Source organism: Orbicella franksi, chromosome 2 (assembly GCF_964199315.1).
Source record: "Orbicella franksi chromosome 2, jaOrbFran1.1, whole genome shotgun sequence".
NCBI classification, from domain to species: domain Eukaryota; kingdom Metazoa; phylum Cnidaria; class Anthozoa; order Scleractinia; family Merulinidae; genus Orbicella; species Orbicella franksi.
Window position 1 is genome coordinate 31,227,693 of NC_138146.1, and position 17,582 is coordinate 31,245,274.

The 17,582-nt window shown below is 37.9% G+C and overlaps 1 protein-coding gene across 2 annotated transcripts; it reads right to left on the reverse strand.

The window, feature by feature from the left end:
• Nucleotides 1-7: 7 nt before the first annotated feature.
• On the reverse strand, nucleotides 8-17,531 carry LOC145479273 (gamma-aminobutyric acid type B receptor subunit 2-like). 2 transcript variants are annotated; one of them, XM_081457591.1, is made up of 20 exons: nucleotides 16,707-17,531; nucleotides 16,233-16,610; nucleotides 14,541-14,719; nucleotides 13,757-13,894; nucleotides 12,850-13,026; nucleotides 12,488-12,589; nucleotides 12,333-12,398; nucleotides 11,919-12,128; nucleotides 11,292-11,421; nucleotides 9,003-9,100; nucleotides 8,427-8,490; nucleotides 7,467-7,550; nucleotides 7,200-7,350; nucleotides 6,234-6,366; nucleotides 5,918-6,025; nucleotides 5,447-5,569; nucleotides 4,810-4,990; nucleotides 4,302-4,453; nucleotides 3,671-3,817; nucleotides 8-1,825 (listed from the first exon to the last, which is right to left on the reverse strand). In XM_081457591.1, the coding sequence occupies exons 2-20, from the start codon at nucleotides 16,300-16,302 to the stop codon at nucleotides 1,589-1,591; spliced, it is 2,550 nt and encodes an 849-aa protein (XP_081313717.1). In that variant the 5' UTR covers nucleotides 16,303-16,610; nucleotides 16,707-17,531; the 3' UTR covers nucleotides 8-1,588. The 2 variants fall into 2 exon arrangements, with proteins under 2 accessions (XP_081313717.1, XP_081313716.1); XM_081457590.1 differs by having other exon boundaries at nucleotides 16,233-17,531.
• Between the last annotated feature and the right edge of the window lie 51 nt (nucleotides 17,532-17,582).

The window sequence follows — 17,582 nt, forward strand, 5'->3', positions numbered from 1 at the left end:
AACAGTAGATTCTAAAGACAGTGCTGCTCGGTTTAAGTTAACGATGTTGGCCGGGGAGGCTGCTCGACGCTCTACGGAAGTTTAGGGAAGTCCTAAAAGATGTCTATTTTTCAAGTTATTGATGCGAAGTGAAATTGGCCGGTCTTGAGCCTATTCCCAAACTGAAGAGAATTTGTTTATATGACAATAAAACCTGTGTATTTGAGGTTAAATTAAAACGCGCCCTAGTTGGAAATGTAACACCCAAAGCGGTGCCAAAACGCAACCTCGGTCAATCCTTGTAAAATACTCGGAAGTGTCGTAAACACAGATTTTTGCGGGGATTTTGTTTGTGAAAGTTAACAAAAACATTTCCGCTCTGAATCGTGAAAGAGTTGACACATAGTAAGTTAGGTACAAGTTATCGAAATAATTTTAAATGTATATACGATTTCGTCAACTTTGTATCATACAGATGATAATGGTAGCAAGTATGGCATGATTAAACAAACAACAGCAAGTGCTTGAGAAAATCAAGGAAATGACGTAATTCTCCGTAACAAAAAAAAGATGGGGGCTGTACATTTTACCACAATACCATGCGAGCCTTACACAACCCACAAAGTACAAGGAAAGCCATATTTTTGCAAGATTTGTCCCTGTGCTAACGACATTGTATATGCCAGGTTTGAAGATTCTAGAACTTTTCTGTACGTTTTTAACTGAACTAAAAATAATGTGTGAATGTATCAGTTGCCATCTTTTTTTCTACGGAGGATTTGCCTTAAACAATCTGATGAATTTCAGAACTAATTTAACTGACATAATTTCTTTTTATTACATTGTAGAAAGAGCTAGTTTTTGCTTTTTTGTGTGCGTACTATGTATGCAGGAGCTTTCCTGATGTAGAATAGAAATCATTTCAGCTGATTTGCACCCAGATGAAGGTCCAAGAAAGATTTGGAGCATTGTAAGTTAATTGTGTTCGTAGGGCAATATCGGTTTTATACTATCGATATATATCATTACGTAACCAAGATCTGACTGAACCATAGTAATCAAGCTATCAATGATAATATATGAGAATGCAAAATCGAACCAATCGACGGAGGTATGCTGAATTAATGTTTTCAATGAAGTTTTAGTTACAATTACTATTTGTCTGCTTCACCGTAGGAATCATCTTTTTCATAAAGTACAGAAATTCGCTCGAAGTGTTAAGATTACTTTCTTTTCATCAGTGTAAAAGTTACGCTTCTCATTTCCTTTGTTAAAGAATATTTCTGCTAGTACATTAGGTATAGGTCTACAATTCTGTAATGGATGTATCAACATTGATTTAATACGACTCTATATCTGTTGATTATCTTATTTTCTCTTTTTTGCTGCCCATTCATCGGCTTCTCAGACGCATCGATAACAGATAATGATTACAGATAATGACCCATAATGTGCAGTTATATCCCACAAAGGAAATGATGGCTATAGTACAAAAAAGTGGCTCAATCGTGCCAGAAAAAAAAAAAAAACTATATTGCGTGTTGCAGAAAGCATGGAAAATTAAGTTTGCTGTGGCCTGGTTAAATTTTTTTGGCTAGGCAATGTTCCTTTAAATCCTTATTTCACCACGATCAGATGATGAGCTTGTCCTGTCTTTTCCCAGGCCCTTGTTACCAGCAATTTCCTCGTCAGACACAAAGTTTTCATTTGTATATGACTGCTCATCTTGTCTGAATTTCACCAATGACTGACGTTTCTTGAACTTCTTAGTCGAGCTTGCATCCTCGCTTAAGTCGGGTGGTAAGGCCTCCAAGAGTCTTTTAAGTTCCATTAAATGTTGTTCCCGCTAGAAAGAAAAATGAAGTGACGGAAACAAAGGGATTGGATCTCGCGAAAATACTCTGCTTATTTCGATTTGTTATCCAACTGCAGCGAATACTGTCTAAATAACATTACAAATATACAGCGATATTGTACAGTGGAAAACCTGTTTGTCGTATTTGTACAGTAGAAAACCTGTTTGCCGTACAGGTCGGCGCACGCGCGCAAAACTGTCACACTCTCCCTCTTTCATTGATAAATTTATTGACTATAGCCGATGGATAATAATCTCCTATGTTTTGGTGTGTAATATCGCTGTATATTTTTACTCGTTGTTTGTATTTTGACTCGCCCTACGGGCTCGTGTAGTATCGCTGTATATTTTTATGCGTTTTGCACAACTCATAAAAAATATACAGCGATATTACACACCAAAACATCTAATAAGATATATTTATTATATGATTGTGTCTCACAAGGACTGGGAACTACCGAATTCACGAATTTGATTGGCTGAAATCGATATTGACCGCGGTCTAGATTTTCCCATCTAGACCGGCATCTAGACCGGTTTCATTTTGCGTTGAAAAAGTAGCAAACTAAAATACAAAAATGTTCACCATTTTCTTTTATTTTCTTCTCAATCATTTATGAAAGTACCAAAAAGCCCGATGACAAAAAAGAAAAAGTAAAGAGGACGAGCAAATTTCGGCGAGTTTAAGTTAAGCTCATCGCCGTTCGCAAGCAAAATGTCAGCAAACCAGTTACATTAAACGAATTAAAGTTTTCTTCTTTGCCATATAATAAACATCTTATTAACCGAGCTAAGTCGGTCTGTATGGGAGAATCTTGACCTCGGTCGTGTGTACAGACCTCACTGCGTTCGGTCTGTACTCACGACCTCGGTCAAGATTCTCCCATACAGACCTCCAGCTCGGTTAATAAGAGCTAAGTATTAGAAAATTACAATCATCGCTACCCATGCACTATGGCCCATATACTAGCGGGTTTTTTTTTCTTTGAAGAATTTGAACCGTTGCTCGACCCTCGTACAAAATGCGACAAGTATAAAGATCATGTTTCTGGTTCCAGCTCTCTGCTATACATAACGTTTAAGACACGACATTTAAATTCCATCAATCTGTTGCCCAAAGAAATCATTTTAAAATCATAAACGTTTCGACGACGAACGGGATAATAGCTCCTCTCCAGGATGTGATTTTATTTGTTTAATGCGGCAACTGACTAATGTTTTTGTCAAATTGCGTTAATTCTTGAATATACATTTATTATCCTGGGCCGGGTTGTTCAAGCTAACCCAGGATTGGCGAGAATTTTTATTTCAGTTTTGTATTTTGTCGGTGAGGTTTTCTGTTGATATTGTTTGTCCTTCAGTTTTGAGCTTGAGTAATCTCACACTACACAAAACATGTGAAGGGAAAAGCAACTTTATACTCGGAAAAGCGTTAAACGGCCTGGATGGAGAGAGGGGCACAAAGTATAATTTCTCAAGACCACGGTGTAAGAATCTCTGTAGAACACGGACCGCCAGATGTAGTGTTTAACACACTACCCTTTAGGTCTCCGCCTCACCGGCAAATCATTAAGACCTAAAGAAGAACGTTTGAAGACGCTATTGTGTTGCATATTTGTTGGCATAGAACAATTTCGTTATGAATGATGTAAAACTAAATTTGAAGTGTAATCATTATGACACATATTACTTCAAGTATATAGCAAGTGACGGGCTGAAAATCATTAGGTAACCTCGGACTGCGTTTCGTTTCAATTATTTCCCGGTGAGAACAAGCCAGTGTTTATTTTCCGCCAATTCCTGGGCATCGTATTTGACATTAGGATAAAAGCCTACCTCAGCTAGTAGTTTCTTGAGCTGTGAGTTTTCCATGGTCATACTGACAGCATTTTTGTCCATGGTGGACAAGGAATCTGGATTAGCATTACTTCGACGCGTTGTACTGGCTTCGTTTCCACCGTCTGGAGACCACAGTTTTGTCACCTTAAAAATACGGTTCAGTTGGAATATGACTGGATTAGTCTGAGAGACGTTGTAAGCATTGAACATCTGTACGCCAGGGTACTTGCACGCGGCGCTGTATTTAACACTGATTTCTTCTAATTAATGTTTCCAGGGCAAAAAACCAGAAAAAAATTATGACTGAGGCAATGTCCGTAGTTACATTTTAGTATTGTTTAACTTTCCCCCTCCAAAAAAAAAAACAAAAACAAAACAAAACAAATGACGGAGGCAAATGCCTCAGTTTGCTTCATACTGGCTATGGCCCTGGTTTCCCTTGATTAGGAGAATTAATGTTAGTATTGGTAAAAAAAAAAAGATACACTGATCTACTGTCAATTGTTTCTACAACAAAGCTGTTGATAGTGATGATCAAGCAAGCTATTCGCACTAACCTTAACGCCTATATTTTACCATAAAATTATTACGAATTATGCAAATATAAAAAAGTGGTGTGTAAACAAACCTTTGGCACGAACACAAAGCAGAGAGTCAATGTGGTGCAGAAGATGATAAACACAGCAGTAATGGCGAAGGTTGCATCTTGGTGACTTCGAATAACAGAAGTGATAGCCACGCCAAGAATGGAGAGTATTACAACATTGTAAACTGACATTCCTAAGAGAGAAATTTGGAAAAAAAAAACTTGACAGGCACCTTGTACGTAACGTTTCTTGTAAATTAACCACAGCTACGTTGTTTAATTTATAATTTCAACCTATTGTTTCAGATATTGCCTTCCCCAATTACTGAAAAATTATTCTGTAAGACTGCATCGGTGGAATCTCCCACCCTTTCCCTTGGCCCCAGACCGCGAGCACGAACTGTTGAACTTTCACCAATCACTTTCTGTGGTTACACTAGGCTAGTTGATCTTAAAACCCTGGTGAAAGGTTCACTCTCTCAGAATTGCACAGACTGTAATTGACGCAAAGCACCATACGATCCAACTTAACAAAATTAAACGTACTAACCTATATAACGTGAGTCGTTCAGCGCTGGTATTGTAACCGCGCGTGTTTCCCACGCAAGGAACACACCAAATACCAACAGGAGGCCTTTAAACGCGTACACTGCTCCCAGCCAATACGAAAGGTTGTCAGACTCGCAGTGTTCTAGGACTGGGATGATTTCTCTGTCGTCCTCTAATCGCATCTAAAATTGATGCAAACGTTGTTATTTACGTACTAAGTCCGTCAAGTTAACTGCAGTCAATGCCTATTGTGTCTACGTATTCTAAGACTACATTTAATATGATGATTGAAAAACTACATATGAATAAAATGTCGCGTTCATTTCCACATCCCAAAATGAACTATCATGTGAAAATATAGCGCTAAATGTCCTTCCAGTGGTAAATGTCCAGCAATGCAACAATATGTATTTGATTACAGAATTCTAATGCAACATTAGGAAATCCTATACAAACCCGATTATAATGTCACAATCGGCAGACGCCATGAATTTACCATTATATAATCAGAACCATTGGGGACAATTAAAATTTCTTTTCTTTTCTTTTCTTTCTGTTTTTTGCTTCGTTTTTTATTGCTGCTTTTGCTCTTTTTGTTTTTAATTGTTTGTTTTTTCTTGTTGATTTATTAACCATACCTTATCGTCAAACTGCTGATAGCCAGTATACATTGGTTCGATCCCAGTCCACAAGGAAAGGAGAATAATGTCCAACAACACAAAGGCCCCCACCATCAGAAACAAATGTTCATCACGAATGACCTAAGAGAAAAAATAACCGTCCCTGTTCTTTGTCACTGTGCCAATCTCACGAATTAGCCCCTCGTCAAACAGCCTAAATCCTAGGGATCCGCGGCACTGAGTGGTTGAAATGGTCTTCATTACCCATGGACAGGTTGGATGTACGTTTTGCAGGTACTTAATTAAACAGGAAAGAACGATAGAGCTAAGTTGAGACCATGGATCTATCCGTCTTTAGTCCGTCCCACCTCTAATAGCATAATTAAAATTTGTCAGTTAAGGATAAATTATCTAATTACATTGAAACATGTTCATGATATTTCCCATTATCTCGAATATTTCCATTCTTAGGCTCTAAAACTAATTCACCTTCTTCTTGGGAGTTATGCTTTTAAAGATTGCATGCACTCGCCACGTCTTAGCGAACATTGCGCCAAACGCCAGAGTAAAACCAATAGACATGATCCAAGCACGAGCCTAGAAAGAAAGGAAAACAAAAATAGCTAGGTTCGTTTTCAAAATAAATACCAAACGCCAGATAAAACTTTCGATGACGCACCAACAATAAAGTGTGTGGTGAAAAGGTTGGATGTAATACCGTCAAGTATACAACGATTTTCTTGTACTCTGATTGGTTCTATTTTCTATGGCATGGTATAAATATACATAGAAATGAGTTACTCACAATGCAAACTTTTCCGTATTGCTCAGTAGATATCAATCCGCCATCTATTCCAAACAAAATAACCGAGAAGTAAGTCATTATGCAGCCCACCACGATTACGTTATTAAGGCGAGGACTAGACATCTTTATTATCCTGAAAATATAATGAAAAAAAATGACATCAGTTCTACAACATAGTTGGACACCCCGTTAGCGTTTTAGTTCAGATGGGTAACTTACCAGACGAAGTAGAACAGATATCACAATTTATCAGTGGCAAGCAATTAATGATTTCAAACGAAACATTACCCTTGCCAAAGGCAAATTATTGTTCTACGAGACGTTGGTAAATCAAGATATTAGTGCTAAATTTATGTCTTTGACTCCCTTTATTTATGTGTTTATTACTTTATTTGTTTTTAATTCTGCTTTTATGCCCTTAGGGAACGCCAGTAACGTGCTGAGCAGAAGAGGGTATTATTATAATTTAGTACAGAATACTGTGTACAATAGTGTTCAAAAGCAGATTATTGGACAGGTTTACTTCATTTCACTGAGCGTTCTCAATTTCATTAATAATTCATCAAGTTAAAATAAAGAGTATCACAACCACGAAGGAGGTTTGGATACCCGGTCCTAATTACACAGATTTTGACGATTTATTTCTCCCTTTACTCCTTGGTTTTTGTTTCGATTGAGAAGATATATCAAACTCTCGAGACAGTGTTTCATCGGCTATCCAAACACCTCGACTTTCGTCAAAAATACTCCGCTGTGCGGCGTATTTTCAACTCTCTTCTCGGTGTTTGGATATCCCAATGAATCACTGTCTCTCACGTTTGATATACTTCTTCTTAATTTTACTTGACGTGAAAGTGGCGCCGCTCATCGTCAACACGGACAATCAAATTGGGCGCGTTCTTATTCTTTTTCTCGGTAAAAGAGAGACGTTTGTTATCGATTTAACGCTTTTTAAGCCACAACTACCTTCTTTCACGATAAAGAAAGTTGATTAAGAGGAAGGCAATTCCCAGTAAGACTCCAATGATAGCCAAGACTGCCATGAAAGCGTAAAGTGCTGTAGAGACTGATTTCAGCTCCGTTTCGCGAATGGTGCGGTCCCTTGGGGGTCCAGAGCCTTTCAAATGAGGAACAAACAAAAAGAAAAATAAATATTTCCTTTGACTGTTAGATTGATTTGGGTAAGCTGTCAGTGTTATGATGGAACTACCCAGTAATGAATAAAAAACTAACCTTGCCATCTGATTGGCTCTCGCTCGTTCATCATTATAGAATCCGTTATGGCGTCATAGACACCAACTCGTTTACTTTCACCATCTCATAAAAAAAAATCAGATTCACATTAGTATAAAGAATAAGAGAAAAATACCTGGTTTTTACAGAGTTAGTTATCCAACCCTCCGACGTGCATAAAAAATCGCATTTCCTCTTCCCTACGTTTACGTTGCGAAACATCGCACGGAATCTTAGCTAAAATACAGATTTGTTCCAAAACACAAGTTTGCGTTCGGTTTCAACTCTTACAGTGATTTGAAGTCGATATTTCTTTGTTGGGGTTTTTACTTCGGCTGTTTTAAGATTTCAAATTTCCTTTACATCGCCATGTTTATTTTTGTAAAGCTTGATGGGTAATAATGACGTCATTTCGTGGTTGGACGTTTTTAAAATACAACATTGCTTGAATCTAGAGATATAAAAAGGCTTCTAATCATTTATAATTTATATTTGGAATGAATATACACAGTTCCAGCAAGAAGTCGTCCTCTATAGACTCCATATTGATATCTCTATACCTGACCGCGCAATATGACGCCATAAACTACCATGGCGACGCCCAGGTGATTTAAACTGAAACCGAAACACGTCTTCATCCAAGAATATATCAAGGCAAAGCAATTCTTTAATTCTACGGGAAGCCGGAGGGATAATAATAAAAAGTGCATAACATACACGTGTGACTTTCTGTAGTTTATGTTTCGTTTCCCTTTTAGGGGACTCTGGACAAGGAGCTTGGAATAAATCAAAGACATTTCGATACCCATTCTGCAATCAGAAGTATTGAAGTAATTCCCGATAGTTGTGACCTCAGCTTGTTATACATTGCTATGATCCTGGTCACTTCTTAGGGATGGGATACTCGGCGCCAAGCCGCCCAATAACCTGACATTTGAATTCTAGTCGTCTTTTCCTAACCTTGCAGCTGTTCAATTTGAATGTAGCCAACTCTCTCGCCATACTTTGTGAATGACACATGTCCCTAAAATGAACGACAACGAAGCACAGGTAAATGAATCATAACCTTGCCTGCTTCATTAAACACATGTAGCTGACATTTCTCACTTCTAAAACATTCTTGAAAGCTGTTTTGTGGCAAAAGGAATTACTAGACATACTGAACAAGATACGCTCGTTTAGTTTTTCCGAGGTATGGTGGTGGTGGTGAAACTCTTTCTTTAGAATTTTTATTCCCCCAAAAAACCGAAACACAACTCATTTAAATAATGAGAAATGTTATGCTACCCAAGGAGAGGGGGGGAGCGTAGCACGGGGCAAACATTAATTAGATACAAAGTTAATGAAATGAAATCAAAAAGGATAAATATAGATGAGGAAGGCTTTTATGAACTTCGAAGTTCCGCAGAGGTGCTTAATAGAGAGGGGGGTTAATAGGGATGGGGGTGCACTTACTAACATTTTAAGACATCTATACACGGGTTAAAGCTGAGTAGCCAATCAGGTTACCGGTTTGCCAATAAACATCATAAATACCGTAACTCCCAAGAAGCTGGTGTTGTAAAACGTTTCTTCAAATATGTCTGCCATTTCTTTGTCTGTGTGAGTGAAGTTTTCCAAGAATTCTCCTCTTTCTGAAATTACCATAAGAGAATCTATATTTCTAACCAGTAGTTATTTCTGTAACCCATATTCACATGATTATACCTTTTCTTGCATTTAGTAACAGCAGCTCTTAAGACCTTTGTAAAACGATAGCGCTGCTCCAAAGCATTTTCCCAATGAAACAGCGCGTTGAACAACATTTTATGAGAAGTATATTTTTCTGCATGATTTAGCTCTTATCAACCGAGCAGGTCTGTATTGAAGAATCTTGACCGAGGTCCTAAGTACAGACCGAACGCAGTGAGCTCTGTACACACGACCGAGGTCAAGATTCTCACATGCAGACCGACTAAGCTCCGTCGATAAGATGATTATTATATGGCAAACAAGAAAAAAAATTAAGAGGCTGTCTCTGTAAGAACCGACCACTGATTTTACTTCGAAAATTCGATTTTTCTCATAAGCTGGGATTTCAAAGCCCTTACCTAGTCAATCGCTAAAATGGGTTTTATTTCATTAAAAGTTCCAGTTGAAGTTTTCTAGGATTGACTGAAGTTCGATCCGTTCGACGCAAGTTTCATGCCCGCCGAAACTGGAAAAATAGCACGTATTGCCGGCGCTCTAAAAAAAATAATATTCGCTCAAAAGTCCCAATTCTTTTTTTCAGCTATAGATATATCATAGCAGTTTGTTTAGCCATGTTGCAATTATAATTCAATGTTGTTCCTTCAACGGTTAAAAGAAGATTTTCTACCCGTTAAATCGAGTTTTGAACCAAACGCGAAAATAGCTCTACTTTGAAGGCACGTTTTAAAATGTGGCACCTGTTTGAAACTGCTGAGCTACATGGATAGAAAGTCTAAAAATCTCTTAATTTAAAACAATAATAAAATTTGTCTGCCCTCTAGGTTTTCAAAACTCACGACCGCTTAGAGTTCAGGAAATTTTGAAAATATTCCAGTGAGTAACTAACACACTCGCCTTCGTAAAGTGCTCCGATAAATTCCCGTAAATCTCTTACCTGGCTTCAAGATTAAAGTTTTGGTCCTTTGCAGCGATCCTTGAAACCTAGGTAGCATTAAAAATGCCAGTTTTTCCTTCCAACTGTAGGTTTGTATATAAAGTCGATTTATACGTTCCTCATCTGTGTCGAGCGTGACCGTCATATACTTCGATATCTTTGTATTACTGACCATTGTTTTCCTCGAAGCCGGTTTAATCATGTAGACTCCTCTTGAAAGGTTTGTAGAAACACTCTTTTGGACAACTCTCGGCACACATACATGTATGAACAGTAAACGGTGATTCGGGAAGCCAAGGAAGGATTGATATAAAATCCCACGGCCATTTTGTGTTTACAACAAGTGATTTAGTTCCCAATCTTCCCGTGAATAATAACGGGAAGCCAGGTAAGAGATTTACGGGAATTTATTGGAGCACTTTACGAAGGCGAGTGTGTTAGTTACTCACTGGAATATTTTCAAAATTTCCTGAACTTTAAGCGGTCGTTAGTTTTGAAAACCTAGAGGGCAGACAAATTTTATTATTGTTTTAAATTAAGGGACATTTATACTTACTATCCATGTGGTTCAGCAGTTTCAAACAGGTGCCACATTTTTAAAACGTGCCTGCAAAGTAGAGCTATTTTTGCGTTTGGTTCAAAACTCGATTTAACGGGTAGAAAATCTTCTTTTAACGTTGAAGGAACAACATTGAATTATAATTGCAACATGGCTAAACAAACTGCTATGATATATCTACAGTTGAAAAAAGGAATTGGGACTTTTGAGCGAATATTATTTTTTTTAGAGCGCCGGCAATACGTGCTATTTTTCCAGTTTCGGCGGGCATGAAACTTGCGTCGAGCGGACCGAACTTTAATCAATCCTAGAAAACTTCAACTGGAATTTTTAATGAAATAAAACCCATTTTAGCGATCGACTAGGTAAGGGCTTTGAAATCCCAGCTTATGAGAAAAATCGAATTTTCGAAGTAAAATCAGTGGTCGGTTCTTACAGAGACAGCCTCTTGATTCGTTTAATGTAACTGGCTTGTTCTTGTAACCAATGTGTTTCCCAGCAAAATTTTGATTTATGGTGTATTACGGTATATCTTTTAAATTTTTGTTACCAAAAATCATTTTAGGCCGTTTGTTTCTTAGCACAAAGTGAGCGCGTAAGAATGAATGCGACCTTCATTATTTAGGCGGCTCGAGTGTACCTGCAAGCCGGTGCATTGATGTGTTCAGCACCAGAGCTATTGCCCAGGCCGCGTCATACGCGAAGGAGGCCTCGTGACGAGCGTTGAATCCAGTTAAAATCTTGAATTCTTTGGCATACTGTTGAGCAGTCTGAGGAGGAATGTTGTGGAAATGAACAGAACAAATGTTAAATATTAATCTAATATAGCTAAAAATTACTTGTTTTAGGCATAGCTAATACTTCGTTCACACCAACAAGCTAAACGCGTTTTAAAAGTGGTTTCAATAACTGAAGAAAGTTAAAAATGAATTGCTCATACCACGCGCACCCCACAACTAAACAAGATAATACCTTGTCTGATCAAAATACTTGGTAAGGTGGTTTGAAATTTGTCTTCTCAAGATGACTGGAGAGCGTAATCAACAAATTAGAAAAATCTAAACCTGATTTAGTAAAACTTGTTTAGTTGATGTGAACTGACCGGAACTGACTGCATAAGTTATTTTACGTACATGACTTTTGTTGCAAATCATGATATGCGGGTTTTTGTTGTTGTTGTTGTTGTTGTTGTTGTTGTTGTTGCTTTTTTGTTTTTAGTTTTTCTCAAACTTAAATAACATATCAATTTTTTACTTGTATTACCTACCCAGCCAGATACCGTTCTTTTGTTGGAAGTTATTTCGTCCTCGTTCAGATTCAAATGATCTGTTGCTAGGTATCCCTCTACTGCTTTCCTCATCTCATCTGTAGAGCAGCTGATATCATCTTGGTCCAGGCTTTTCTCCCACCATTTGTCTTCATACCAACCGATAATGATCCAAACGTATCTCTTACCGTACATTTCCTGTTTATAAGCCTGTTAAAGAATACAGATTTTTGATCTCAAAATCATAACAAAGATCTTTTCCCCTCAGTAGGTAAAGAACAACTTTTTAGGGTAGAAACAAAGAGAAAATCGAGAAGAGGTTAGAAAAGGTAATACCTGGCTTGCGGTAAGCAGCAAATCAAAAATACGAAAATAAAGCAAAGACAAAAAAAGCCGCAAAAATGTTAACAATACCTCGCAGAACACATGTCTTGCACTTTCCTCGTAAAAACTGCCGATGATAATTCTCGCATCTTTTCTCTAAAGGAATAAAAACACGGTTAATTTGAAGCTATACTGAATTGGTAAAATAAACAAATGAAATAGTTCGTGAACTAAGATGAACCTACCTTGATATTCGCTAACTGATTGGCTGGATTTCCAGAGAAACTTTCTCCTGCAACAATCTCAATATCCATGTCATGGAGAAGCTTGTGGAGTTTTTTAGTGGCCTATGTAGAGAAAGCCACATTAGATAAAGAAAAACGCTTAGCGAGATTAGTAGATGGGTGCTACTGATACAAGAGCCTGCCATTTATTTAAGCAAACGCAATTATTATATAGTATGGCCGTGTTCGTGAATTATATGGCAGCAGTCAAAATTTCGATCGGCATTCCCTTTCGACTAAACATTTTTGTTAAAGTGGCCTAAGAAATCTCGACGAAATCGTCCAGCTTGATATTTATCGAGATGACAACATTTTGAACATACCTGTGAGAAGATTCCCGATGGTTCATTCTGGTGCAGTGTGGCCACTCTTTTCCATCCATATTTTGTTAACAATGCGGCACGTGCTGGGTTGAAGGCTAAGTCAGAAGAAATTGTTCGAAAGAAACGAGGATACAATTCTCGGTTTTGTAAAGCTGGAGATGTTGATGCGTAAGACACCTGAAGAAGAAACAAAGAAACAAAGCTATCTTTTCTTTTTCTTTAATTAATCAGTAGATGTTCAAAATGTTCAAAAAATGTCTATATGTTATTACAATTTGCTTAACTACACCTAGCTATTTCACAGGCATGCCACTTAAACTGAAAGAAACAAAAAATATCAACTAAACATAACAGCCTTAAAATCCCAACTGGCGAGAGGCAGATCGGTTGGCTATTTACAAGTGTGACTGAGGAGTTGAACTAGGGTCTACCAAGAAACAACTCCAGCTTAGTGGTCAGAGCGGGACTTGAAGATGCGGCAAGGTGGGACTAATTGTCTGACATTGGTTGGAATCAGAACTTGAGTGGTACAATTTATCTTTTTTCTTTATTCTCGATTAATTAAGTAAACTATTTTTAAACTAAGTACACGTCTTGTAATAGAAAAAACAGGAGACAATGAACCTGCCGTTTACATTGAAATTATATTCCGTTTACATATTGGTATCGAATAAATAATAATAAGTGTAGAGAAACTGGCTTACCTACTACAAATTATCTTTTCTTTTCTAAAACGTATAATGGAAATTAAATTAAATGGCTAGTTTCCTTAAAACAATTATCTTCCTTCCGTTGGATCAAATCAGTGTTAATGTTGTGGACAACATAACAAGTAAAAACCTATGGAACATCGTAAGCAAACCCCTGAGTTTGTTAGACAGAGGTTCAATCCTAACCGCTTGCTTACCTGAAGTAGATTCCAGTACTTCGAGGTATCGGCTATGGGCTGAGAGACTGGTGAAAAGGCTGCTCCGAGCAGCATAATTTTCGTAGGTTTGTTGTAGATGTGATCATATAAAATGTGCATGCCAACTCCAGGATCACACTGCGGAGAAGAATAAGTTTTGCTAATGTTAAAGAAATAACAAATTTAGTAGAATTCTACTTATATGCTAAGGCAAATACTGCAAACGGATTGGCTGAGCTATTGCATTGCGTACTATCATCATTTGCATGCAGTACGTTGCAGTCAAGGCTGGAGTTCGCCACCCAATGGTTTTCGTTTCCCCTTTATATTGGAGGAAAATTTCGAAACATTTATATCTACAATTATTCGCCGAAGTAGAGATGGCTAGTGGTTTGAAATTTACAGTAACTGAATGCCGTTGTCATTTTTAGGCATGGAGCAGGTACAGGACGATTTAGTATTGTAGTCGAGGGCCTATGCGCTGATGGCAGCTCTTCGAAATTTTGTGTTTGTTAAAACTGCTTATAAACCCTCAAACTTCTTCTCACGCTAATATTTGTGTTTAAGTTCTTTCTTTTTCTTCTTTCTCGAGCTAATATTTGTGTTAAATTAATTTGAGTTTTAGAACAAAACTTCCGCGGGAAACTGTACCAGGCCATAGGCGCTTAAAAGAAACACCCTATTCTTCATACTTGACCTGATAATTTAATTGTAAACTGTATTAGAGATGGAGAGCGAATAATCTTAGGGTTAAATATATCTATCGTTAATAGTGTGCAGAGACCTTGGTGTCGTTGAGTACCATTTGCAGTTCATATCCCGGTAGGATGTCTGATCGGTTATTCACTTGACTTAGGGCTAACTCGATGACTTGCTTCACCGCGTGTCCACCGGTCCACTGGCATGCCGGTGTTAAAGGGGAGTAGGCGCCAATCGTCAAATACTTCAAACCATTAGATGGAACTATAAGGAAAATAGAGGACGCAGATATGACGGGGAAAAAAATTCGATTTAATACCGATCCGCTACTTCTATTTAATGCTATTTTTAACGTCATTATTTATTAAAGCCCGGGGAAGGTACTCCCAGAAAAATTGGGCCGGGTTGTGCGGCCCGCTTCCCAGGCCAAAGCCTTTACCCTATTTAAGACCAAAATCTGGATTTTCCCTACCCTATTTATTACCTGACCAAACATTTGGTACCCTATTTAACACCTGACCCTTAAATCAATACTCTTTTCCAGACCTGCCTTATAATTAGTTCCCTAGTTCAGACCGATGTTAAATGCATTGAGGAGGCCTTTTGTTGATGTTCTTAGCTTCTTCTTAAAGAAAGCATACCCATTTCAAGACTAGAATACAAAAACCATACCCTATTTGATACCAAAATAGCCAAAATCGATACTCTATTTCTGCCCAAAACGGCTTAAAAACCTTACGTTTTAAGGCGCATATACTTATATAGCTTATATAATAAGGGGGATGAAAAGGACAGTGCATTACTGTCAAACGTGGGTCGGTGATGCAGCTACATTTAGCCGGTTCCTTGACATTTGTGTATCGCAGACTGAAATCAGTGTAGATCAATTTCAATAACGAGTACTTACTGGGTGAAAGCATCTCTCAAACGTGAGAAAATGGTAGGTCTGTGAACCGACTTCGCTTATCTAGTCGAATGGGCGCTTAGTGGCACAGGGTGCAAAGTCGGATGTTGGCAGCGAATTCTTTAGTGTTCATATCTATCAGTCACTTAGAACTGACTTCTTTATTCCATGACATGAAAATATCAGGTTCTCGTCCTTACATTCAATACACAATACACTTCATTTTAATCTTCTCGTACTAATCCCTTGTTCAAACGCTGTCGCATGTTACATTCAAGAGTAGCTTGAATTACCAGTATTAAAGAATGGGGAAAAGTATAATCGTTGCTTTTAAGCATGCCGACGCTCTTTGCCCTTTACGAACAACACGATAACAAGGCAACACGTCAAAAACGGAACAACACTAAGAAGGAGTTTGCAGGTAACGACATAGTTTAGTCGAGTGAACTTGCTTAGCAAAATTGACACTCAATGGAATAAAACAAATTTGTATTGTTTTTTTTCGCTTTGTCTTGTTTTGCTTTTGGATTTAATTATCACTTTGAAAGGTTTTAAGATTACATGTAACGATAAAGACTCACACGGTGTATTACATACATCATTGGCAACATTTATTCATAAACCTAGACATGACTAAATTCACCTGCTTTTCTTGCCCGAGATAAATGTAACAGAAAGCTTAAAGGCAAGGTAAAGCTATAGTGAAAAGAATTAAACTCGATATGGGGTTGGGAATAATGCAGGAATATCTAACAGCCCAAGTTTAGCAAAGAGAGAATTTCGTGTGTTGTTGTATAATTATGGTGAGTGAATGATAAGAATTTCCCTGATCCTTCTTTATAATACAATAAATGGCTTTGGTCGTTCACCTACCTCCACAAAAAGCACAGCAAAGCAGCAACGACGGGATGGCTTTCGCAAAGTAAGTCTCAAATCTTGTCATGGCGGGAGCCACCGATTCAAAAGTTTCAGACCTGTTTACATAATTCTGTTCTTCAACACTCTTAGCTTCATCGGATATAAACAATTAATTCACCGGCATTGCGTTTCCTTTCGCCGCCCCAAGAAAGTCTTCTTACAGTGAGGTTCTTCAGTACACTTAACCACAACAGATCTGAGTTGCTTACCGCAGTAAATTTGTCCCAGTATATTATGACAAACATTCGAACCTGACAATGGATAGCATTCCTTTAGCACCTTGTTGTCACTTGTCGTGTTAATCTGCTTTATTGGTCTTTTGGCTTGCACAACCTGTCATTCAAAGCGCCATCAGCGTCGTGTGAACTTTGTGAAACAATTTCCAAAATTAAAGATGAAGTTCAAAGACAAGGAAAATTCAATAATTACATCGTAAGTACATCATTGGAGGCATTTTGTCATATCCCAGCATGTCAGAACATTTTGCGATGACTTGCGTACATTCCAGCAGAATTTGAATTCATTTTAAGCAAAAACTGTTCGAGTAGTGCTTTGTAGATGATAAGCGTTATTCAGTAGACTTGGCCGATCACAATCCTGGATGAAATATGGCGGCGGACAACATCTTGATGTTACAAATCGGTTAACGTGACTAAGCGTACCTAAGATTTGTTTAAATATTTAAATGTCGAATGATTAGCGGCCGAGCTATGCTAATAGATTAAAAGTTCACGACAACTTGTTTACGTTTTCCCCCAGACAATTGCCATAAGTGAAAGGAGCAATCATCCACCGAAAATGTCGTCTCCACTACATACACATCTAGACACATCGTGATTATATTTTGGCGCGTTGGCCAGCCAAGCCACTTTGTCATTTATTCAGTCTCAACAGATGTTACAAGGATGCGCAAACTACAACTGAAGTATAAAAACTAAGTGCACCAAAGCCAAACACGAAAAGCCTTGAAAACCAGCAGGTGGTAAAACAGGAAAGGAGTGCCCCGGCCAAGGCAGTGCTGTCACTCTTTTTAAAGTTTTCAGGTATCTTAGATTAACGTAGTGCCGCGACACACATACTTTATAGGATCTTACAGTTTTTAGCGTGACATGTTAGCGATAAATAAACATGTAACATTTTGCATATTCTTCAGCAATATCAAACTTCATTTCCCAAAAAGGCGCTTCATTTGGTACAATAGGGTTTCTATTTTTGATACCCTGAACATAATCCTGAGTTTGAACCGTCTACACCATCAAAAGGAATCGACCTACATATCGAAATAAGTTATCAATAGAATTAAGT

Bases quoted from the DNA above. Each gene is read 5' to 3' on its own strand.
- LOC145479273 (XM_081457591.1), bottom strand. From the start codon at position 16,302: ATGACAAGATTTGAGACTTACTTTGCGAAAGCCATCCCGTCGTTGCTG. The intron at 14,720-16,232 runs GTAGGTGAACGA...TTTTCCTTATAG, and splicing joins TTGCTGTGCTTTTTGTGGAG to TTCCATCTAATGGTTTGAAG. The intron at 11,422-11,918 runs GTAGGTAATACA...ATTCCTCCTCAG, and splicing joins AAAGAACGGTATCTGGCTGG to ACTGCTCAACAGTATGCCAA.